Source organism: Papio anubis, chromosome 4, assembly GCF_008728515.1.
Source record: "Papio anubis isolate 15944 chromosome 4, Panubis1.0, whole genome shotgun sequence".
Taxonomy (NCBI): Eukaryota; Metazoa; Chordata; class Mammalia; order Primates; family Cercopithecidae; genus Papio; species Papio anubis.
The window spans coordinates 90,782,348-90,805,890 of record NC_044979.1 but is presented as its reverse complement, the minus strand read 5'-3'; the positions used below and the strand labels follow the sequence as shown (position 1 = coordinate 90,805,890).

The following is a 23,543-nucleotide window of genomic DNA, read 5'->3' as shown; positions in this document are numbered from 1 at the left end:
TCTTTTAGAAAAATATAAGACTTCTGACATCAAATTTTTGCTGCTCAGAACAAAAAGAGTATGCCTTCAAAGAAAGATTATGTCAAAAATTGACTCGAGACAGAATTAAAGCTGGAATGTTTTACAATAAATTTTAAATAAAATAAGAAAAATTCAACTTAACACTGACCTGATATAACATGGCTTTGAAGGCCAAGTGTCTTAATCTCATGGTTAAAATTTCCCCTGCTCTGCCATAAAATAATCCCTGAAAAACAAACAAACAAAAATCTACATTCTTTTCCTTTGTAACATTTAGTTGATATATTTTTAACTTAAATAGAAAGAATGGCAACAAAAAGTAATCATGCTCAGGCTTGTTTAATTTATTAAAAGCTTACCTGCATGAAATAACTGACAAAGCAAATGACACCCAAAATGACAAATATCATTGAATACATTTCTGCATCATGCTTTAATGTGGTTTTATCCTTGTTTCCAAACATCTGAAAAGGAACAGATTTTTATCAGATATTTGGGGGAAAAGATAAAAGAAGCAGAAAAAGTGAAAATTTCTGTATATCAAGAGTTTTAAAATACATTTCTTTCTTGCTTTTTTTTTTTTTTTTCCTTTTTTGAGACAGAATCTTGCTCTGTCGCCCAGGCTGGAGTGCAGTGTCGTGATCTCAATCTCAGCTCACTGCAACCTTTGCCTCCCAGGTTCAAGCGATTCTCATACTTCAGCCTCCTGAGTAGCTGGGATTACAGGCGCGCACCACCGCACTCAGCTAATTTTTATATTTTTAGTAGAGATGGGGTTTCACCATATTGGGCAGGCTGGTCTTGAACTCTTGACCTCAACTGATCCGGCTGCCTCAGCGTCCCAAAGTATTGGGATTATAGGCGTGAGCCATTGCACCAGGCTTAAAATAAATTTCAACGTAAAAATAAAACCATACACACATTTCTGTGGAACAAAGTGCACCATGATGCTATCATCTGCATTCATTGTCTATGACAAAAAATAACTTGCTTTGAATTCTCTTAAACTATGTAAATATGAGATCTGAAAAATGAGTCATCTATCTGCTATCATCATCACAGTGTATTTCCCAAGAAACCACCAGTTTGTTTGAATTATTATTTTGAATAATTTTGGATCACTCTAGAATTGTTCTAGTAACACAGGCATTTATATTGATAGTATAGCTGTGCAAATTAGGGAGACTAAAATTCCAGGCTAGAACTTTAGTTAACATTGAAAAGTAAGCATGGATCTTGTAAGATCTTTAAACCCACCAACTGCCCTGAGTCCTTTAGCACAATTCCAAACTCTTGTTATTTCTTCTCCCTGAGCTGGCTGGTAAGAAAAGAAATTGCAACTGTTCCCACTAGTTGAAAGGAAAGTAGTTGTATTTGCCTATTTTATTTTTTCAGTGTTTTGGAATGCTGATCCAGCACTGGAGTCAAAATTAGAAAACAAAGCAATTTCTTCACTGATTGCCCAGTCAACAAGGCCCAGCCACACTCTTTACAATAGATGCTGGCTTATCTCCTGGGAACATTAATTAACCTTCCTATTATGGACCCCACACCAGGGGCAGCCCACTAAAAGTCCCAAATTTCCCCCTGTGGAGCAGACTGCTATAAGCTTGTTCTCTCAGTCATACTTTCTTTAAATTGCTAAAGTATTAACAAATTTGTTTTACTTACGGTTATAATTTTTGCAAAGATGATGGAAAATACTGGATGAACAGTTCCATTTAGAACAGAAGCCAATGTCCCCAGAACCACAAAAGGCCATTCAGACTTGTTTAACTTTAAAATTTTTAATACAGAGACTTCAGGAAGACTTATCTAAAAATAAAATGTGTTTGTTAAAAATGTCAATTTGTGTGCATAATAGAATCTAGGGAAGTTAGTCCATCATAAACAGAATTATAATGTATAACATCAAATATAACAGAGAGCAGGGTAGAAAATATTTTTCTTAAAAAAATTCACCGCCCATATTATTAATGATGACCCTAAAGCATAAAATAAAAGAAGCTTTGCCAAAAGTGACTATTTGTGCAATATCACTCTTTGGCATTTCACTCAGTTGCTATCATTTAAAAAGTACAATTAACTCACATGTAATTGTCAAAGGTCACAAAAGAAATGATAGGTGTATTTTTCTTTACTCTTGTTAAACTGGATGGAATATTGTACTACGGGATAAGAAAAAATCTAGGCAGAAGCTAAGAAAAGAAAATGCAGAAGGTAAAGGTTTCATTACGATCTCAAACTTGAAAGTTGGAAAGTTTCATGATGTATTTACAGAAACATTTTCCTAATACCTTCGCTTGTTTTGGGGTTCTTATTTACAAGCAAAATATTGCAATATCTGAGCACATTATTTAAACTCACCAAGCCTGTCTCCTCATTTCTCCAAGGGGAATGGTATCAGTTCCTATCTTGTAGGATTATTTGTACAATTAAGCTTTATTCAGTACATTGGCATTCCCTGTATTTGCAAACAATGAACACCCAATAAATGCTAGCAGCCATTGCTGTTTCTGATGTTATTACAGAGGAGAGATTATATTACACAAAATTTCAGGTTTTATACAGAGAAAGCACAATGCAAGTAGTCATTCTGGCTCTGCCAGCCCTTCCTAGGATACGTGGAAGGTGACAAGGGGAGGTAGTGGTCACAGTGGTCAGAGGATAAATAATACAATAATCATCTCTCTTTGCTCTTGTCTGCAATAAGTAGTGTATTTATTTCAGACTCTTAAAAATTCTTGTGGGCCGGGCGCGGTGGCTCAAGCCTGTAATCCCAGCACTTTGGGAGGCCGAGGCGGGTGGATCACAAGGTCAGGAGATCGAGACTATCCTGGCTAACATGGTGAAACCCCGTCTCTACTAAAAATACAAAAAACTAGCTGGGCGCGGTAGCGGGCGCCTGTAGTCCCAGCTGAGGCGGGAGAATGGCGTGAACCCGGGGGGGCGGAGCTTGCAGTGAGCCGAGATCGCGCCACTGCACTCCAGCCTGGGAGACACAGTGAGACTCCGTCTCAAAAAAAAAAAAAAAAAAATTCTTGTGAACAGCTTTGTGGTGAGTAATTTTTCTGAGTAGGGAAGTAGACAGTGAGTTCTTTGGTATTTCATTCATTAAAACTTCCTCATGGCATTCACTCTTTATGAACCTAATAACCAGAGAATTCCTCAAGAAAGACTATAAAACAGTTTATAATTCTTGTTCTATTCTCAGTCTGGCCACTATAATGCAGACTATTGTTTGGACAACAGAACTTTGAAATTCTGATGCCTTTAAAGTCCATTTTCAGGCTGGCTAACCCACATTTATATTGGGTTACTTAATAATTTGATTGTATCCATCATCTTTTCTGCTGAAGTTTTCTAAAGCTCATCATCAAAAAGGGCACAACATTTCAGTTAGGTCACTATTCAAAAGAATATACAGAAATTAAGTTGCACACTAACTCTTTATCAGGCACTGAGCATGGAGCTAAGTGCTTTACAAAATTACCTTATTTTGTAAGGAAATTAAGGTTTAGCATGTCCCAGGGCACCAGTAAATTGCAGAGCCAGGAAATTAGGAGGGCTATCTTCCTCCTATAGAATGATCTACATTACATAGGTAATTTAAAGACGTTCTTTTGCCTCTGGGAAAATACACAATAAAAGATTAAAAATGGTATCATTTAAATGGTGTTGTCAAGATAGAAAAGAATTAAATAAGATAAAAACAAAACAAAAATTTCGGTAAAATAATAAAATAGGCTGTGTTACTTAAATATGAGACAGGTTATACATGTATTAAAGTAATCTGATACAAAAACATAAAATTATAGACATAAAGAGATACGACATAAGTGTTAAAAAGTTAAAAAGTGATACCTAAAATATTTTAAATTTTATTTGATGCAATTTAGAGCTTTCTTGAGTTATAGTTTTCATATAACAAAGTGCACATATTTGCAATATATAATTTGATAAATTTGAACACAACTACACACTCATGAAAACATAAAAAAAGTCAAGATAATAAACATATCCATTAACCCTAGAAGTTTTCTCCTGCTTTTTTATCATCCCTCTCTCCACACTTGTTAGTTACCAGTCCTCTTCCTCCCTTCCTCCTGCAACTACTGATATGCTTTCAGTCACTACAGATTAGTTTGCATTTTTAGAATATTATATAAATGAAATAATACATTATCTACTCCTTTTCAGATAGCTTCTTTTGCTCAACATACTTATTTTGACATTTATCTATGCTGCTGCATAAATCAGCATATCATTTCTTTTTATTGCTGCATAGTATTTCATTGTATGGCTATCTCACAAATTATTTATCCATCTACCTGTTGATATAAATTTGAGTGGTTCCCACTTTTAGACTATTACACATGAAACTGCTATGAACATTCATATACAAGGCTTTGTGTGAACATATACTTTCATTTCTCTTGAGCAAATATCTAGAAATGAAATGGCTGGATCATTTAGTAGGTGGATGTTTCACTTTTAAAGAAACTGACAAATTGTTTTCCAAAGTAGCTTTAGCATTTTATACTCCCACCAGTTAAATAAGCTCCAGTTGTGCCACACCATCACCAATATTTGGCACAGTCGGCCTTTTTAGATTTAACCATTCTAACAGGTGCATAGTGATTTCTCATTGTGATCTTCTTTTGCATTTCTGTAATGACTAACCACATTGGGCGTTTTTTGTGTGCTTATTTCCAATCTGCTCATCTTCTTTAGCAAAATGCCTATTCAAATCTTTTGCCGACATTTAATTGGGTTGTTTGTATTTTTATTATTGTGCTTTGGGAATTCTTTATATTTTTTGGATACAAGTTGTGATCAGATATGTGATTTACAAATATTTTCCCCTAGTTTATGGTCTATCCTTTTCATTTTCTTTAAAGTGTTTTACAGATAATGAAGTTCTTGATTTTGGTAATGTCTGACTTACCAATTTTTTTCATTTATAAATTATGCATTTGTTGTTATATTTAGGAAATCTTTGCTTAACACAAAGTCATGAAGTTTTTAAATTGCATTTTCTTATAGAAGTTTTATTATTTTAGGTTTTACAGTAAGGGTTTTAATCCATTTTGAGGTAATTTTCATCTGTGGTTTGAGGTATGGGTTGTGGTTGATTATTTTGTCTATAGACATATAATTGATCCGAATCATTTTTTGAAAAAAAATTTTAATTGAGTTGCCTTTGAACTTGTGTTGAAAAGCAACTGACCACTTATGTGTGGGACTACTTCTCAACTCTCTTTTCTGTTCCATTGATCTATTTGTCTATTTGTATGCCAATGAAATGTTTTGATTACTATAGTTCTATAGGTAATTGAAATGAGAATTAGTAATTAGCTTTATATAGTAGGTGAAACAGAATTGAAATCAGGTAGTATCCCTCTTCCAACTTTGTTCTTTTTTAAAAAAATTTATTTGACTATTTTGGCTATCTGCATTTCCATGTGAATTCAATTTGGGGAGAAAGAACATCTTAACTATATTGAATTTTCTTGTTCACTCACATTGAAAATATCTTTTAATTTATTTAGTCTATTTTTCTCGGTAATTTTTCTCTATAATATTTTACAGATTTCAGTGTGTGGATTTTATAATTTCTTATCACATTTATTCCCAATAATTTACTATTTTGGTACTCTTGTACATAAAATTATTTTTTTAATTTTAACTTCCCACTTTCCATTTGTAGTATATAGAATTGGGGTTGATTTTAGTATATTGTCACGTATTCTACAACCTTGCTAAACTTTATTAGTTTTAGTACTTGTGTGTCTGTGTGTGTGTGTGTGTGTATGTGTAGATTCCATAAGATTGTTTGCATAAGTCATCATGCCATCTGTGAATAAAGACACTCCTACATATCCCTTTCCTACCTGGATGCTTTTATTTTCTTGCCTTATTGAACAGGCCAGAACTTCCAGTAGAATGTTCAATCGATGTAGTGTATGCCCTTGCCTTGTTCTAGATCTTAATCTTTCACCATTTAGTATGTTAGCTGTTGTTTATTGTAGCTGCCTTTTATCAGGTTGAAGGAATTTCTTTTAATTCTTTGCTTGCTGAGAGTTATCAGAAATGGATGGTGTATTTTATCAAATGGGTTTTCTGCATTGATTGAGATAATTGGTTTTTTCTTTTTAATTTTTTTAAATAGGAGAATTACATTAATTTCTGAATGTTAAACCAACTTTTCACTTCTTAGAACAATCCTGCTTGGTGATGACATATTATTCTTTTTCTATATTGTTGGATTAGATTTGTTAAATTTTGTAAAGAATTCTTTCATCTATGTTTATGGCTGATATTTGTCTATAATTTTATTTTTAAAATCTCATTGTCTAATTTTGATATCAGAGTAATGATGTTGGTCTAATAGAACAAGAACTTCTTCCTTATCACTTTTTTATTAATAGGATTCATCAGTAAAGCCATATGGCTTGATTTTTTTTTTTTTTTTTTTTAGGGAAAAAAGAATTTAACTACAGATTTAATTTTTTAAAAATAAATGTAAGAATATTCAAACTATCAATTTATTCTTGAGTGGGCTTTGAGAGTTTGTAAACTTTAGGGAATTTGCTCATTTCATCTGAGTTGTAGAATTTGTTTGCCTAAATGTTTTAATAAGATTATTTTATTCATCTTTAAATATATGTAGAATCTGTAGTGATGTCAGCTCTTTCATTCTTGATGTTGGCAGTTTGTATCTTCTTTTTTTTCTTGCTCAGTGAGTTCAATATTGATGTTCCCAGAGAACCAACTTTGGATTTGATTGATTTTTCTTTATTATTTTCTTCCTTCTGGTTTCTTAAGGTGGAAACTTAGTATATTAATTTGAGATTTTTAGATAGTATAGGTGTTTAGTGGTACAGATTTCTTCCTCAGTATCACTTTAAGCTTCCTACACATTTTGATATGTTCAGTGTTCATATCCAGATTTCCATGTAGTATCACTTTCCTTCTGCCCAAATGACTTCCTTAATATTTCTTGTAGTATAGGTGTGCTGGTAGTGAATTATTTTAACATTTTATTTACAAAAATGTCTCAATTTTGCCTTCATTTTTATTAGGCATTTTTCTGTAAATAGCATTCTGATTTGAGGTGCTTTTTTTTTTTCTTTCAGTGCTTTAAAAATATTGCTCCATTATCTTCTTGGTTGCATTATTTCTAATGAGAAATTTGTAGCTTTCTTGTCTTTTTCCTCATCTATATTCTGTCAATTTCTCTGGATGCTTTAGTAGTTTTCTCCTTAACACTGGTTTTAAGCAGTTTGATTATGATATACCTAGGTATAGGATTTCTTATGTTTCTTATACTTAGAATTTATTGAGCTTCTTGAATCTGTGGATTTTAAGTTTTCATCAAATTGGCAAATTTTTATTTATTTTATTTTATTTTATTTTTATTTATTTATTTTTTGAGATGGAGTCTTGCTGTGTCGCCCAGGCTGGAGTGCAGTGGCCGGATCTCAGCTCACTGCAAGCTCCGCCTCCCGGGTTCACGCCATTCTCCTGCCTCAGCCTCCCGAGTAGCTGGGACTACAGGCGTCCGCCACATCGCCCGGCTAGTTTTTTGTTATTTTTTAGTAGAGACGGGTTTTCACCATGTTAGCCAGGATGGTCTCGATCTCCTGACCTCGTGATCCACCCGTCTCGGCCTCCCAAAGTGCTGGGATTACAGGCTTGAGCCACCGCGCCTGGCCGGCAAATTTTTAAAGCATTATTTCTTCAATGGTTTGGACTTCCTTTGGGGACATATGTACATATGTAATACAGTTATAATAAATGCTTAATGTCTCTACTAACTCTACTAAGTGTGCCATTTCTGGGTCTATTTCTATTGATTGATTTTTCTCTTCATTTTGGGTACATTTTTTTCTGCTTTTTTGCTTGCCTGGTGATTTTTGAATGGATGCCAGACATTGTAAATTTTATACTTTTGGGGACTAAATATTTTTGAATTCTTGTATATGTTATTGAGTCTTGTTCTGGAACACATTTAAATTACTTGGAAACAGTGTAATCCTTTTGAGGCTTGCTATTAGAATTTGTTAGTTAGGTTTAGTGCAGAGTTTAGTCTAGGACTAATTATTTTACCCTCTGAGGCAATATCTTTCTTAACGCTTAACCGAGTATCTCATGAATTTAAAGATTTTCTACAATAGTTAGTTTAATAAGAACTTTTCTTGGCCGTGTGTGAGTTCTAAGAATTGCTCCTTCTAATCTTTTCTGGTAGATATATACCCTACCTCTGGTAGTTTCCTTAATAAATACACTGATCAGTAGTCAGATGAAGACTCAAGAGAGAACCTCTGCAGATTTTTGGACTTCTCTCTTTCTGAAAAGTTCTCTCCTCTCCAGTTCTTTGCTCTGAAACCTCTGACAACTTTGGCCTCCTTCAACTCTTAGCTCTGTCTTCTGAACTCAAAGTCCGCTGGGTTTCAGGAGGCAGAGGTTGCGGTGAGCCGAGGTTGCGACATTGCACTCTAGCCTGAGCATCAAGAGTGAAACTCTGTCTCCAAAAAAAAAAAGTCCATTGGGTTTTGTCTGTGTTTTCCCTCTCAGCTCCGAGGCCTGAAAACTACTCAGACCTTAAACTGGTTTAATGACAAGTTTCAACTCATTTATTTCTCCTTCCACAGAGATCACTATCCTATTTTGCCTGATGTCCAATGTCAGAAACCATTATTTCACATATTTTGTTCAGTTTCTTAGTTGTATCAAGCAGGAAAGTAAATCTAGTCCCTGTTAATCTATCTTGGTTGAAAGTGAAAATCTCTAATTTTATGTGATTTTCATGGCAATTAACACAAATGATCTCTTCCTTTTTCTGTACCACTTTTCTTACTTGGTGTCTATGATACCACACTCTCCTGGCTTTCCTCTTATTTTGCCAGCCATTTGTTAGCATCCTTTCACTAGGGACTTTTTCTTTCCAACTCTAAATGGTGCCGGGTCCTGAGTCTCATTCCAATGTCTTACTCTTTTAGCCATCTATATTTTATTTCTCCGCTGACAGCTTTAGTGAGACCAATCAAGTTCATTTTTCAGCCACCATCATCTCCTCTCCGTTCTGCTTTCCCTCATCTTAGTCTGGCCCCCACACACTGTTCTCCAAATTGTAGCCACATGGAGTAAATCAGACCATGTGCCCTTCTGAATAAGACCCTCTAATGCAACAGTGCTTCACCTGTTTTAGTTCATGGACTCCTTTGGAAGACTGGTGAAGTCTATGGACTCCTTCCCTGAAGAAATGTTTAAATGTACTAAATGATACATAGGACTCCAAGAAAGCCCATCCCATTGAAACATCGTATTCAAAATACTTAACAAGTAACCCAAAGTTTTGATACAGTTATGAATGTGCTTCATTTATTAGAACATAACATAAGAACTAATAGTGATGAGTGTAGAGATATTTTAAGTTATCCATAAGTATAATGTGATATGAAAATTTCTGTGATATTCATTGGTGACATCACAGATACTGGTAATACTATTGTAGCTTGTTGCTTAGATTCACGAAGCAGATGTTACATTTCTATCAAGGGTTAGTGGGGAAAAAAAGTTGTGATTTTTTTATTCATTCAGGTTGATGGGCTCTGAAGTCTATTCAGAAATTCCTTGTAGGTCATGAACCACTGGTTAAAAACTCCTGAAGGTTTTTTGTTAGAGGAAGAATAGAATCCAAATTTGTCATGATGGCCCAAGAGGCCGTGCATGATCCGGTCCCTGAGTGTCCCACACACTTTTCTGCCTACCCCTGTCCTCCTTAGTCATTGTGACCCCCAACTCCAGACCCTCATGCTCGCTGTGACCTTGTTTGAAATATTACCATCCCTGTCCTGGTCATTGACTTATTGCCTCTTTGATCCAAATGCACTTTTTTGTCTGATAAATATTTCTCTTTTACAGTGGGCAAGAGGTTAAGCCCTGTCAGTAGAGGGTGCAGCAAAGACATTGCAGGAGGAGATATTTCTTCCTGTTCTTTCCAGTGCTCATTGGGAAAGCTCCTGCAGGGTGAGTTTTTCTCCTCTGCCCTGCCTGCATAGGTTTTCAGAGGCAGGTGCCTGCAGAGTGCAGCTTTCTCTTCTGTGTGGCCGCCGGTTGCTTTCCCCAGCTCTTGGCTTAGGGTATGGAGGCATAACTATGAGCACAGGCCTGGGTCTCGGCCAGGTCACTAATGGCTGCACCCTCCCACTTGCAGAAGTGCCCTAGACTCCTGCAGATGACAACCTTGGCCAGCTTCTTGTTCCAATAGTGCCCAGTGGCCAGCAGTTTCCCCAGCACCTGGTAGGTTCTGAAGCTCTGCCCCATCCTGTGGAAGGCCTCCCTTGGCACCCTTGAGGGCAAGGCCCCACGAGCAAGGTACCACAGCAACTTCTCTGCCATCCAGTGAGCCATAACTGTGCCCTTTCCATTGAGATCTGACTCTTTGCCTTGCTGGAGAGAAGAAAGGGATCTTCTATGGGTGCTGTATTTCACTCCAGGGGTAGTGGTTGCTTCTTTTATCTGCTACTTCTGTATTCTCTAGAGGTATCTTAACTTTCACTACCCAACTCCCCATACTACAATCTCCTCTTAATGATTCACTATACTAAACTTTCTCTGTCATTGTGTGCTTTCTGTTTCCTGACTGGATCTAGACTAATAGAACCCCCATTAACTCTGTTCTAAAATACTGCTCCATTTCTTTTTCATTTCATTATTGATCTTTGTTTATTTTATTTTATTTTGTTTTTTAGTTTGTTTTTTTGAGACAGGGTCTCACTCTGTTGCCCAGGCTGGAGTGCAGTGGTGTGATCTCGGTTCACTGCAACCTTTGCCTCCCCAATTCAAGTGATTCTCCTGCCTCAGCCTCTCAAGTAGCTGGGATTACAGGCATGTGCCATCACACCCAGCTAATTTTTTATATTTTTAGTAGAGACAAGGTTTCACCATGTTGGTCAGCTGCTGTTGAACTCCTGACCTCAAGTGATCTGCCCGCCTTGACTTCCCAAAGTGCTGGGATTACAGGTGTGAACTACTCACCCAGCCTATTTATTTTATTTTTATTTATTTCAGAGATGGGTTCTTGCTCTGTTGCTCAGGCTGGGGTACAGTGGCATGATCATAGCTCACTGCAGCCTTGAACTCTTAAGCTCAAGCGATCCTCCTGCCTCAACCTCTCTTGTAGCTATTATTATAGACATGTCACTGTCCCCAGTTCATTATTGATTATTACAGTCTCTTCACTTCCTTGTTTATTTTTCACTGGATTACCACGGTCTTAAAGAGTCCCTTAAAAATATGGCCATTGAGCCAATCCTAGCTTATTTCGGTTCTTGGTTGTAGTACCGTGTATCTGTTTCCTGCCTCCCCAGGCTCACAGATTTTTATAAGCTTTAGCTCCAGGCATTGGCTAACCAGGTTTTTCTGCCTACTTTTCAGAGCAGGTCTGTGACTATTGTCCAGCTCACCACTTTGTGCTTTTGCTCTAGTTCTGGTGTGAAGAGCTATTCCTCCTGTTTAGAGCCTAGATACATCTTACTGGTTTTTCTCATTTTATATTTTGTCATTTCCATGTGTGTGGAGCATGTAGTTGTATCAGATTGTAAACCAATTATATCATTTTTGTCCAGAGATCTGGAAATTCCTTTTTAAATGTTCTGTTTTTCATCTTTCTTAGGGTTTGAAAATCCGCTTTATAAATATGGTGTATTTTTAGACTTAGAGGCAGATTTCCATAGTGTTTTCAGCAGTTGCTGAGGCAGGTCCAGCAGCTATCAATAGATGTTTTAACACAGTGTTTCCTACACTCTTGCCTAGTGTCTCAGTACAAACTTTCATGTACTATATTCTTAACATACATTTGCCATATGGCATACCATCTATCCCATTATTTTTCTTTGCATGCTTATTTATTTAAATGGACTTAAAAATAAAATTAGCAGAAAAGGAAAAATGTCTAAGTGTAAATGCTGTAGAGGACTACATACCTAAAAGGAAAGAGTGTAGCTAAAATTAAAAGCAATAGATTAGCAATGCCAGAGAAGGACAAGAGGGGTTTTGGGACAGATAATCCAGAGGCTTCAGGCAGATAATTGACAGGTGAGACCAAGGAAAGTGGGCTTGAAGATGGTGAGAACAGCTAAGAGGCGATTCAATCTCAAGTCTCTGTTAGTCCCAAGGAGAAGAAGGAACTCTAGTATGGGAGGAAATAATGGGCCAAAGATAGGTATGGGATGGTATGGATGCTGGAGGTTAGGGGATTGAAGCTGAGATACAGGGCAAGGGTGAGGGATTTCAAGGCATGCAAGGTTACGGAGCACCAGGGGCTAGCAAAGATCGACTAGGGTGGAAAGAGGGCTGGAGCTTAGTGAATTGGGAGGCTGGGAGAAGCATGGGTTAAGGTGGGATTAAGATGGAAGGGTGTTTTGTAAAAGGGTGCTACAGAGAATGTTCAGGGTGTGGGATGGAGGCTCAAAGCAGGTGTCGGGCATGTTAAGAGAAAGAAGGTGGAATTGAGACAGAGAAGTGAGAATTCAGGTGCAGACGGGAACTGCAGGGAGGTATGAAGGGTATCAGCGGAAGGAGAGTCAAAGCAGGTGATGTGGGGCTCGGGCAGAGCCTGGGGGTGCGGGGGTAGGAGTGGGCACAGTAAGCATGGGAACAAATACTCCCACCCCAGTGAGCAAGGCTTCTCAAATTGTGCCCTGGGACTGCAAGCCTGGGTCGTGTACATGCTGGGCCTATCTGCATTCTGGAAGTGGCATGCCTCTGATCTGACTCAAATTAATCTTGGGCATCACCATTAGTATCTCCATCACATTTGCCAAGGCATTGTTTTAACCCATGGTTTGCTTCATAGGAGAAACATCATCTAACAGTCTCATGGGATTTTTTTTTTTCCCCTGATAAAGAAGGACCTCTGATATAAAGGCAGCCTTTTTAGACAGACTTACCTAGAGTGTCACACTGATGCTAGAGCGAAGTTTGGGGAAGACATGTTTTGTGAGCTTAGTGCTACAGTAATATTTTCCTATAAATAAATTTTAAATTTTACAAGGATTAAATCAAAATTAGAAAACATGTAGGAAAAACTGGTTGATCGCTGAGCCATTACCTCTTTAGATTGGATGGATTCCTCGGCCTTGTCAGTGAAGTCTGACTTGATGCTATTCACAGAGCACAGAGAAAGTGAGTTAGTCTTCCTTTCAGTAGAATATGTCATTGACTCCATCTGTTCATCAGCGTTTTTAATATCCTTACAGGAAGAATATACAGGTTATCGTTGTAAGAATGCCTTAAAAATTCAAGGAAATCTTATTAAGCATCTCTTTAAAGCTGTTATCGCCTTTGCTATTGAAAGTGGCATATTCTAATGTAGTTCTTGCTGAACAGCTTTCAGGCTTGAGAGAACTGATAAGTCTATCTCATACTAAAATGTTAGTGACTAACAATAGCTCATTGTCCTTTCTTTTCCAAGGACCTGTATAATCACCTGCAGAAAACAATGCCTTAATCGAAACAATTATATCACTAACAAGGAGAGATCTTAGTAAGAGGAGCTTTTTGAGACAGAAGATACTGTTTCTGATGCTTTCTTCCTAGCCATTTCTGGGGCTTATAAATTTGTAGTATTTAATTGGGTACTTATATGTGAGATTGGGCCTGAGAGAGATCTCGGGAGACAATCATGCTTTCCAGGCCGGCCCCTGCTACCCATCCTGAACTGTGAACAAAACACAGAACTAACATGGCCTGCTCCTCAACAATAAGAAATTCCAAAGCAATCAAATTAACCTTAAAGGCCAGGCACAGTCGTCACCCCTGTAATCCCGGCACTCTGGGAAACGGAGACGTGTGGATCACTTCAGGCCATGAGTTTCAGACCAGCCTGGCCAACATATAACACCCTGTCTCTACTAAAAATACAAAAAATTAGTTGGGTGTGGTGGTGCGTGCCTGTGATCCCAGCTACTCAGGAGGCTGAGGCTGAGGCTTGAACTTGGGAGGTGGAGGCTGCAGTGAACCGAGATTGCACCACTACACTCCAGCCTGGGTGACAGCAAGACTGTGTCTCGAAATAAACATTTTTAACTTTAAAGAAACTGTTTATTGGTACATTATAGGATAGAACCAAGTTCAAAATCAAATTGCTCTAGGTCTAGATTTTCTTTTTCTTGCTACTCATGAGACCACTTTAGTGAAATAAAGGAGCTACAGATTCGCTGTTCATTTGAATGTGGTATGAGTAAATTTGTGACTTTCCCAGGAGGAGATGGGAGGAGGACAAGAGAAATGAGAAGCCCAGCTAAGTTGCCGACAGCGTGGGGAAGAGATGGAAAATGTAGGTCAATTTAGATGCACAAGGAGAATGTGCACATGGAAGACTTTCCAGGGACACCGTGATTCTTTGACAAGCTTAACAACTGTTAATCAGTCATTTAAAGAGATAATGAACTTTAACCAGCCCCAGACTATCCAAACATCTTTAATCAGGCATTTCTTTTTACTATCATTTTCTTTTTTTTCCTGTAAATGTCTCTGCCATGAAAGAAATATTTTATATGGCTTTGAAATTTTTTATTTTTTGTTTTTATTATTTATTTCCTTATTTAAAGAGTAGGTCTTACTGTGTTGCCCAAACTAGGGCTAAACTCCTTAGCTCAAGCAGTCCTTCTGCCCCAGCCTTTCAAGTAGCTGGGATTACAGGAACTAGCCATCATGTCATGCCTTGTTTGGCTTTTCTCCCCTGCCCCCAGGAGTTACTCACTTTGTGGCAAGTTTAAAATAAAACTTTGACCTCTCCTCATAATAAATTTTCTGAAAAGGTGCTTTAGTAAGTCAAAGAAAATTTCTTTTCCTGAGAAAGTCTCTGGACAAAATAATGATGACAATAAGCTTTGATATGTGTATATCTCTGTGTATATGTGTATCAAAAATACACATTTTGATATGTGTATGTGTTTATATTTCATTTTCACATAGAAATCCACTAAAGCAATATACATGTATATGATCATGGACAGTCTAGGTAAATAATTATAATATTAATCTCCATAGTTTGAACTTTTCTAAAAAGTTTGATCAAATAATGTTAATGTCAATAACATAATAAAATTTATTACACTAACAATAATTCTAAGTACTTTATATGATTTAGCCTGTTTAATACTCACAATAATTTATTAATAGGTTATTACTATTTCCCTTTTCTTAGAGATTAGGAAATTGATGCACTGAGAATTTAAATAACTTGCTCAAGGACCTAAAACTATTAAGTGGTGGAGTCAACTTGCAGTGAACACAGAGTTCATCATCTTAAGCACTTTGCTGTACTACTTCTCAGGATTATTTTAGCAGCATTAACTGTGATATTTATGACAATCACAAATTATCAAAATTGATTAATTTTGATTCCACAGTCAATATTGGCAAATAAGTATGTGCAGATCTTCAAAAGTGAGTTACTTGTTTGTGCAGATATTATGTATGTTACATTTACTGTACAATGCTTAGAATATTATACTTAGTATTAATATTTAAAATAGTGTTGTTATATCTAATTGGACATCATTTTAGGTAATCAGAGAATACTAATCCATTTTAAATAAGGTATTTAAAATTTTTACACATTCGTCCCACAAACACACCACTTTTTCTTTTTATATAATGTGAAAGCCTTTAACTTAAGACATAATAATGGAGTTTTAGTTTAATCACAATAAAAAATAAAGATGTACTACTCCAAAGAAAGATCTGATTATATTAGTATTAATAGTTTTAAAAAAATCTCAAAATAGGGTTAACTCAACCAGTTATTTCCTTTTATTGCAACCCATATTAGTTTCAAAATATTAAACTTCATAAATTATTAAGTCTATTGTGGAATAAAAATTCAGTTATATAACACCTCACTTTTATTTTTGAAGCACAAAATATGAACTAATATGAAATAAAATCAGCATCAGACAGTTTTTCAATAAAAACTACATTTTCAAACCTATTTTACTGTATTGCTTCTTAGGGTATGTTCAGAAATATTTCATTTTAGCACAGTTGGAGAAAGCTAGGGTTTGAAATTTGAAGTTATAAACTTGATGAAGAGATGGGGGCTCATAACTTTCTAAATTTGCTAATTTATAAAATAATAATATTGACATCAAAGATATTATTAGAAAGTTGAAGAAGACCAAAAAGGGTTGAAATCAGTTATCTATAGAAGAGCCCTTCAAAAAAAGGCTGCCTTCCAGGTCAAGAGGAGAAAGCCAGGCTGGAACAAAGAAGAGAGCTATAGCTTAATTCCCACAACCTATATTAATGTGTCCTAATGAGAAAGTTATGTGAAATCCAGTAGGGTGGATCTATGACACGCACAAGTATGGATCCTAAAGAAGGGGAATTTGCTGTGTGCCTTCAGCATCATCATGCCCCCGCTTGATTGCCCAATATGAGCTTTCTGGTCCATCTGTGGTGATGCGGTAGCACACATAGTAAGGTTTTATGTGTGCATCCCTTCATTCAGCAAATGTTTATTGAGTGCCCACTGTGTGCCAGGTATTGTCTTAGGTGCTTCCTACACAAATTAAGTCTCAACTCTTTTGCCTGGCTTCTAAGAACTTCCATGATCTGACGTTCATTATTGAACTCTTTCCCATTATACCCTCAACACTCACAAGTACTTAAGGAAAGCTGACCTCCTTTTTGTTTCAGTCGCACACCAAGTTCCTTCTTGCTTCTATGCTGTTGTTCTGCCTACCTGAATTTGTCCTTCATGTTCACCCCCAGCTCCCATCTTTTAACCTTAAAGACCTCTTCCATGAAACCTTTTATGGGTAATATAGCTCTGTCTCTCCCCATCAATCTTGTTTTTTCTTTTTACAACTAATAATATCTATATGCACAATTTTGCAATTTGCCTCTGTAGCTAAGTTTTAAGTCTTTAAATAAGGACTGTGTGTTATATTTCTTTGTGTTCTAGCCAAAGATCACAGTATCTACCACATACAAGTTTTTGTTTGTTTGTTCGTTTTTTTTGAGACAGAGTCTCACTCTGTTGGCAGGCTGGAGTGCAGTGGTGCAATCTCAGCTCACTGCAACCTCCGACTCTCTGTCAAGCAATTCTCTTGCCTCAGCCTCCCGAGTAGCTGGGACTGCAGGCACGCGCCACCACACCCAGCTAATTTTTGTATTTTTTGTAGAGACGAGGTTTCACCATGTTGGCCAGGATGGTCTCGATCTCCTGACCTCGTGATCTGCCCTCCTCGGCCTCCCAAATTGCTGGGGTTACAGGTTTGGGCCACCCTGCCCGGCCACATACAAGTTTTGAAGCCTATTTGGGGGGTGCCTGGCAGATATTAGGTACCAGGTACCCATTACTTCTTCAACTTTCAGCATATTATTTAGCACAACACTGAGGATTTGAAACCCTTAATTTCTTTACTGAGGAACTATAAACTTTGGTTGCTTTTTGAAATTTAAGATTATAATTTGCAACTTTTGTTTTCTAGTGTGGTATGATCTCTGAAACGTTAAAAATAAACCCTGCTAACATAGCATTATGTCACATAAGCATTACCTGTGACATCACAAGTGAATAATATAAACCTCGTTTTGCCATTAGTTCAGCATGTGCTCCTTTTTCCACCACCATTCCATCCTTTATGGTCACAATCAAATCTGCACTTCGAATAGTAGAAAGTCGGTGTGCTACCACGATTGTAGTCCGACCTTTACTTGCCTACAGGATAAAAAGCATAGAAAATAAATATGATATTAGTAGAAATAACATCCTTTGCACTATTTAAGAAATCTTTGTTGACTCGGCACAGTGGCTCATGCCTGTAATCTCAGCACTTTGGGAGGCTGAGGAGGGTGGATCGCCTGAGGTCAGGAGTTAGAGATCAGCCTGGCCAACATGGTAAAACCCCGTCTCTACTAAAAATACAAAAATTATCCAGTCTTGGTGGTGGGCACCTGTAATCTCAGCTACTTGGAAGGCTGAGGCAGGAGAATCGCTTGAACCTAGGAGGCAGAGGTTGTAGTGAGCTGAGATCATGCCATTTCACTCCAGCCTGGGCAACAAGAGTGAAACTCCGTCGAAAGGAAGAAAGAAAGAAAGAAAGAAAGAAAGAGAGAGAAAGAGAAAGAAAGAGGAAAGAAGGAAGGAATGAAGGAATCTTTGTTGCAGTATCATTGTAAATATTAAAGTATCTTATCCTTGGATACAGAAATTTGGAAACTTGAATAGAATAAGAAGACCAATAGAAATTAGAATGAAAAGAAAGTCAGAAAGTTAATTGTTTTCATCTTTAAAATTGGGATATTACTTAACTATTTGGTTACAAATTCAAAGTAATATGTATTTTTAACTTTTTTACAAGTATCATTAATATATGGAAAAGTGCACATAAGGGTACATACAGATCAGTGCATTTCAAACGGAATACACCCCTATCATAGTATCCAGGTCAAGAATCCCATCATTACCAGCACCTACAAGTCCATCTCATGCTCTTCTCAAGTCACCCTTAACACTCACCTATACCAAGGGTCATCACTATCCCAATTTCTAACAACAGAACTTGTTTTGATTTTCTGGTAATTTATATAAATGAGATTATGCATTGTATACTCTTCTGTGTCTGGATCTTTTCACTCAACATTATGTTTTTGAGATTCATCCATTTGGTTGTATAGAGTTGCAGATAATTTATTCTTATTGCCACACAGTATTCTATTGTGTGACTATACCACAACTTATTTATCCACTCTATTCCTGTTTGGCATTTAGATCGTTTTTAAGTTTTTTTTTCCCCCTACTATGTTGCTGTAAATGTTTATTTGATGAACATATGTACACAATTCTAGTGTTATACCTAGGAGAGGAATTGCTGAGTCATAAAGTGTGTATATGCTCTGCTTCGTTAGATTCTGCCAAATAGGTTTTCCAAGTGGTTGCCCTATTTTATAAACCCCCCAGTAGTGCAACAGGGCCATGGTTGCTCTATCTTCTAAGACTTGGTTCTTTCTGTCTGATGGGTGAGAACTATCATATTGTGACTTTTATCGGCATTTTCCCGATGACTACTAAAGTTGAACAACTTTTCAAATGACTAGTGACAATTTGGATATTCTCTCTTGTGAATTGTCCACATTTTTTCTCATTTTTCTATTAGAACTGTATTTTTATTTTTAATTTTCATGAGTTGTTTATATACTCCAGATGTGAGAACTTTGTTGAATACCATGTATTACAATGAAAGTTTCTCTTTATGTGATTGTCTTTTCACTCTCTCTCTTTCTCTCTCTCTCTCTTTTTTTTTTTTTTGAGACAGAGTTTAGCTCTCGTTGCCTAGGCGGGAGTGCAATGGCATGATCTCAGCTCACTGCAACCGCTGCCTCCCGGGTTCAAGCAATTCTCTCCTGCCTCAGCCTCCCGAGTAGCTGGGATTGCAGGCACTCGCCACCACACCCAGCTAATTCTTTGTGTTTTTAGTAGAGACGGGGTTTCACCATGTTAGCCAGGCTGGTCTTGAACTCCTGATCTCAGGTGATCCGTCCACATCAGCCTCGCAAAGTGCTGGGATTACAGGTGTGAGCCACTGTACCTGGCTTTCTTTTCACTCTCTTAATGGTGTCTTTTCATGAACAGAATTTCAAAATTTTAATGAAGTCCAATTTATCAATTTTTTTCTTTTACAATTTGTGCTTTTTGAGTACTTTTAAGAAATCTTTACTCCAAGGTCACACAGATGTTCTTCTATGTTTTACCTTACAATCTTTATCATTTGCCTTTCATATTTGGATGTGATGTATAGCACCTGGAATTAGTTTTTGTGTGTGATGCCAAGTAGGAGTCAATGTACATTTTCCCCATACAGTTAACCAAGTATCCCAACAGCATATTTTGAAGACCATCATTTCCCTCTATACTTCAGAACTGCCTTTACCATAAATCAGGTGGCAATTGTTTTGTGTCTGTTTTTGTATTCTACTTGCTATTCTGCTGTTCAGCTTGTCTGTCACTGCACCAATGCTATCCTGTTTTAACTACTATAGACTTAAAACAGGTATTGAAAACCATTAGTTTACCCCTTCCAGCTTATTCTTCCTCTGAAATATTTTGTGGACTATTCTTGAGGTAATGCGTTTTTTGTTTGTTTGTTTGTTTGTTTGTTTGTAAATGCCTAGCACAATAACTGACACTTCTGGCACTACAAATTTGCCAGGGAATCAACAATCGACAGCTAACATTGTTACTATTCATACTATTACTGTGTTACTGCTATTTACTTTTCTGATTCTTATCTACTATAGAGCAGGAAAATGGAACTCAGAAAGTTAAGAACCTTGTTCAGGGCCTCATTCAGTCACTGGAAGGACTGATACTAAAACCTGGTGTGGTTTTCCCTCTTCTCTCCACAAGGTCTCTTCATTGCAATAGATAAACTTGATTAAGCAGGTGATAATTTCTTTCAAACTTTTTTCCAAATCTATAAGAGAAGGGAACCTCTCAAGACATTGGTTATTAAGATTAAATGATAATGTGGAAAAGATGTATGATATAATGCTACCTGTAAAAATGCAGGAAAAATACATATCCTATTATAACTATGTTTTAAAAAAATTACCCATAGAAAGACACCTATATAGAAATCTATCAATATCCTAATAGTGCCTGTTCTTAGTTATTGGGCCTATGGATTGTATTTTTCTCATCTCAATTTCCCCAATTTCATTTAGTGTACATGTATTGCACTTTTGTTTACAAGTAAGAAAGCTTTAGAAGGGTGTGACTCTTGGTTTAATGCTCTGCTGCTGCCATTCTGGAGTTCTTAATAGTTTTTGAATAAGAGGCTCCACATTTTCATTTTGTGCTGGACCCCACAAACTGCGTAGCTGGCCTTGACCACTGACAGAGGTAAAAAGGGTTCAATGTGAGTCGACTTCAGCTGGTTTTTTTTCCCACGTGTAGATTTTAAGAGAGTCATTTAAAGAGCGGGACTAGGTAGAAAGAGGGGGAAAGGGTACTTTTTAAAAATTTAATTAATTAATTAATTTTTGAGATGAAGTCTCTCTGTCATGCAGGCTGGAGTGCAGTGGCGTGATCTCGGCTCACTGCAACCTCCACCTCCCAGGTTCAAGTGATTCTCCTGCCTCAGCCTCCCGATTAGCTGGGATTACAGGCATGTACCACCACACCCAGCTAATTTTTGTATTTTTAGTAGAGACAGGGTCTTGCCATGCTGGCCAGGCTGTTCTTGAACTCCTGACCTCAGGTTATCCACCTGCCTCGGCCTGCCAAAGTGCTGGGATTACTGGCAAAAGGCAGTATTTTTTGATGGTTAAACATCTATCCAAGTCAGGAGAGATGTCAGGGCTTTGATAACTGATTTTTAGTCTGATACTAAAAATAAGATGATAATTATTATTCAGTTTCTAAATCTGTATCCTTAATCCCCATCTCTTGTCACAAAAAGTAGGTAGAAAGGATAGTTATGCTCCCCTATAGCAGCCCTACCTGTGTTTCAGAGCTCTTTTCTAAAAGAATATACTGAGATAATATGACTGGGATCAAATTTCCCTTTAAGTGATAACTTGCTTTTAAATTAAAGTTATATTCACTGCATGAATAGCTGAGCAAGCTTTATGAACAACAAACTAAGAAGACTAATGATATAGGAATGAAGTCCACACTGTCTTAATAAAAACGCGTAATACAGTTAATCTGACAAATATCATGATGGATGTAACTAATAATAATTAATATATTACATGGTAATTAACTACAAAATGGCAAGCAGTATATATAGATATAGTGTATGATTTTTATAATGGCAAACTGGTATTCAATAATTTCACCATTTGTGTTTTCTGGAGTTGCAAATCCTGGGTTTGGATCTTGTTTCTGCCAGTTTCTGGCTTGGAGGACTTAGATGTCTAAGTTTTTTACCCCTCTAAGTCTTATGTTTTTCATTTGATAATAGGGAAAATTTTACCACCTCTATTTTAGAGTTATTGAGCAGATTAATTTTTTTTGTGGTAAGAACCCTTCACATGAGATCTATCTTCTTAAAATTTTAAGTGCACAATACAATATTGCCAACTATAGGCACAATGTGGTAGTGTTAATCTCTAGAACTCATTCATCTTACATAAATAAAATTTTATTCCCACTGAACAGCAACTCCCTGTATCTCTCTCTCCTCAGTCCCCAGCAGCTACCATCGTATTGTCTGCATCTACAAGTTTGACTGTTTTACATACCTCATTTAAGAGGAATCACACAGTATTAGTCCTTCTGTGACTGGCTTATTTCACTTAGCATAATGTCATTCAGATTCATCCATGTTGTTCCATATGGACTTTCTCCTTTTTTAAGGCTTATTAATATTTCCTTGTGTAGGTATCATATTTTTCTTTATTTGTTAATCTGTCAATAAATATTTAATTTGTTTCCATCTCTTGGCTGTTATAAATAATGATGCAATGAGCATGGGAGTGCATATACTTCTTTGAGATACTGACTTTAATTCTTTTGAATATAAATTAATACATCCAAATTATTGGAATTAATGTGTGTATATATATACACATATATGTGTGTGTGTGTGTGTGTGTGTGTAGTAGAATTGCTGGGTCAAATGGTAATTCTATCTTTAATTATTTCTGGAACCTCCATACTGTTTTCCATAGAGACTGCAACTTTTTACTTTCCCATCAGTAATACACAAGGGTTCGAATTTTTCCACATCTTCACCAACACTTATCTTTTTTTTTAACAATAGTCATCCCAATAGGTGTGAGGAGATATCTCATTGTGGTATTGACTTACATTTCCCTGATAACTAGTGATGTCAAGAATCTTTTCATACACTTATTGGCCATTTGTATGTGTTTTTTGGAGAAATGCCTTTTCAACTTCTTTGCCTATTTTTAAATCAGGTTATTTGTTCTTTATTTTTGTTTTTTTACTATTGAGTTATAGGAGTTCCTTATATATGTTAGATATTAATTTCTTACCAGATATCTGATTTCCAATTTTTTTTTTTCCTTTTTGTAGTCTACCTTTTCGTTCTGTTGATTATTTCCTTTGTGATGCTTTTGTTTGATGTAGTCCTACTTATCTAATTTTGCTTTTGTTGTTTGTGTTTTTGGCCTCATATCCAAGAAATAATTGTCAAACTTAATGTCATGAAGCTTTCCCCCATGTTTACTTCTAAGTTTTACAGTTTCAGTTTAAGTTTTACAGTTTCTTATATTGATATATTTAACCTATTTTGAGTTGGTTTTTGTGTATGGTGTAGATAAAAGTCCAGTTTCAATTCTTTTGCATGTGGACATCCAAATTTCCCAACATCATTTGTTGAATAGGCCATCTTTCCCCATTGTGTACTCTTTGCACCCTTGTCAAAGGTCAGTCGAACATTTTGCATACATTCATTTCTGGGCTTTCTATTCTGTCCCATTAGCCTCTATGTTTATTTTTAGGCAAGTGCTATACTGTTTTAATTACTATA

General features: G+C 36.6%; 1 protein-coding gene across 1 annotated transcript in view; it reads right to left on the bottom strand.

Moving 5' to 3' along the window:
- ABCB5 (ATP binding cassette subfamily B member 5) overlaps window positions 1-23,543 on the bottom strand; it is a 131,527-nt gene that overhangs the window by 55,120 nt on the left and 52,864 nt on the right. Inside the window, exons 14-18 of the mRNA XM_031665315.1 lie at window positions 17,600-17,761; window positions 13,142-13,282; window positions 1,693-1,836; window positions 381-485; window positions 170-247 (exon numbers count right to left, since the gene is read on the bottom strand). Of these exons, the coding sequence (XP_031521175.1) occupies window positions 170-247; window positions 381-485; window positions 1,693-1,836; window positions 13,142-13,282; window positions 17,600-17,761 (630 nt within the window). The remainder of the gene's footprint in view (window positions 1-169; window positions 248-380; window positions 486-1,692; window positions 1,837-13,141; window positions 13,283-17,599; window positions 17,762-23,543) is intronic.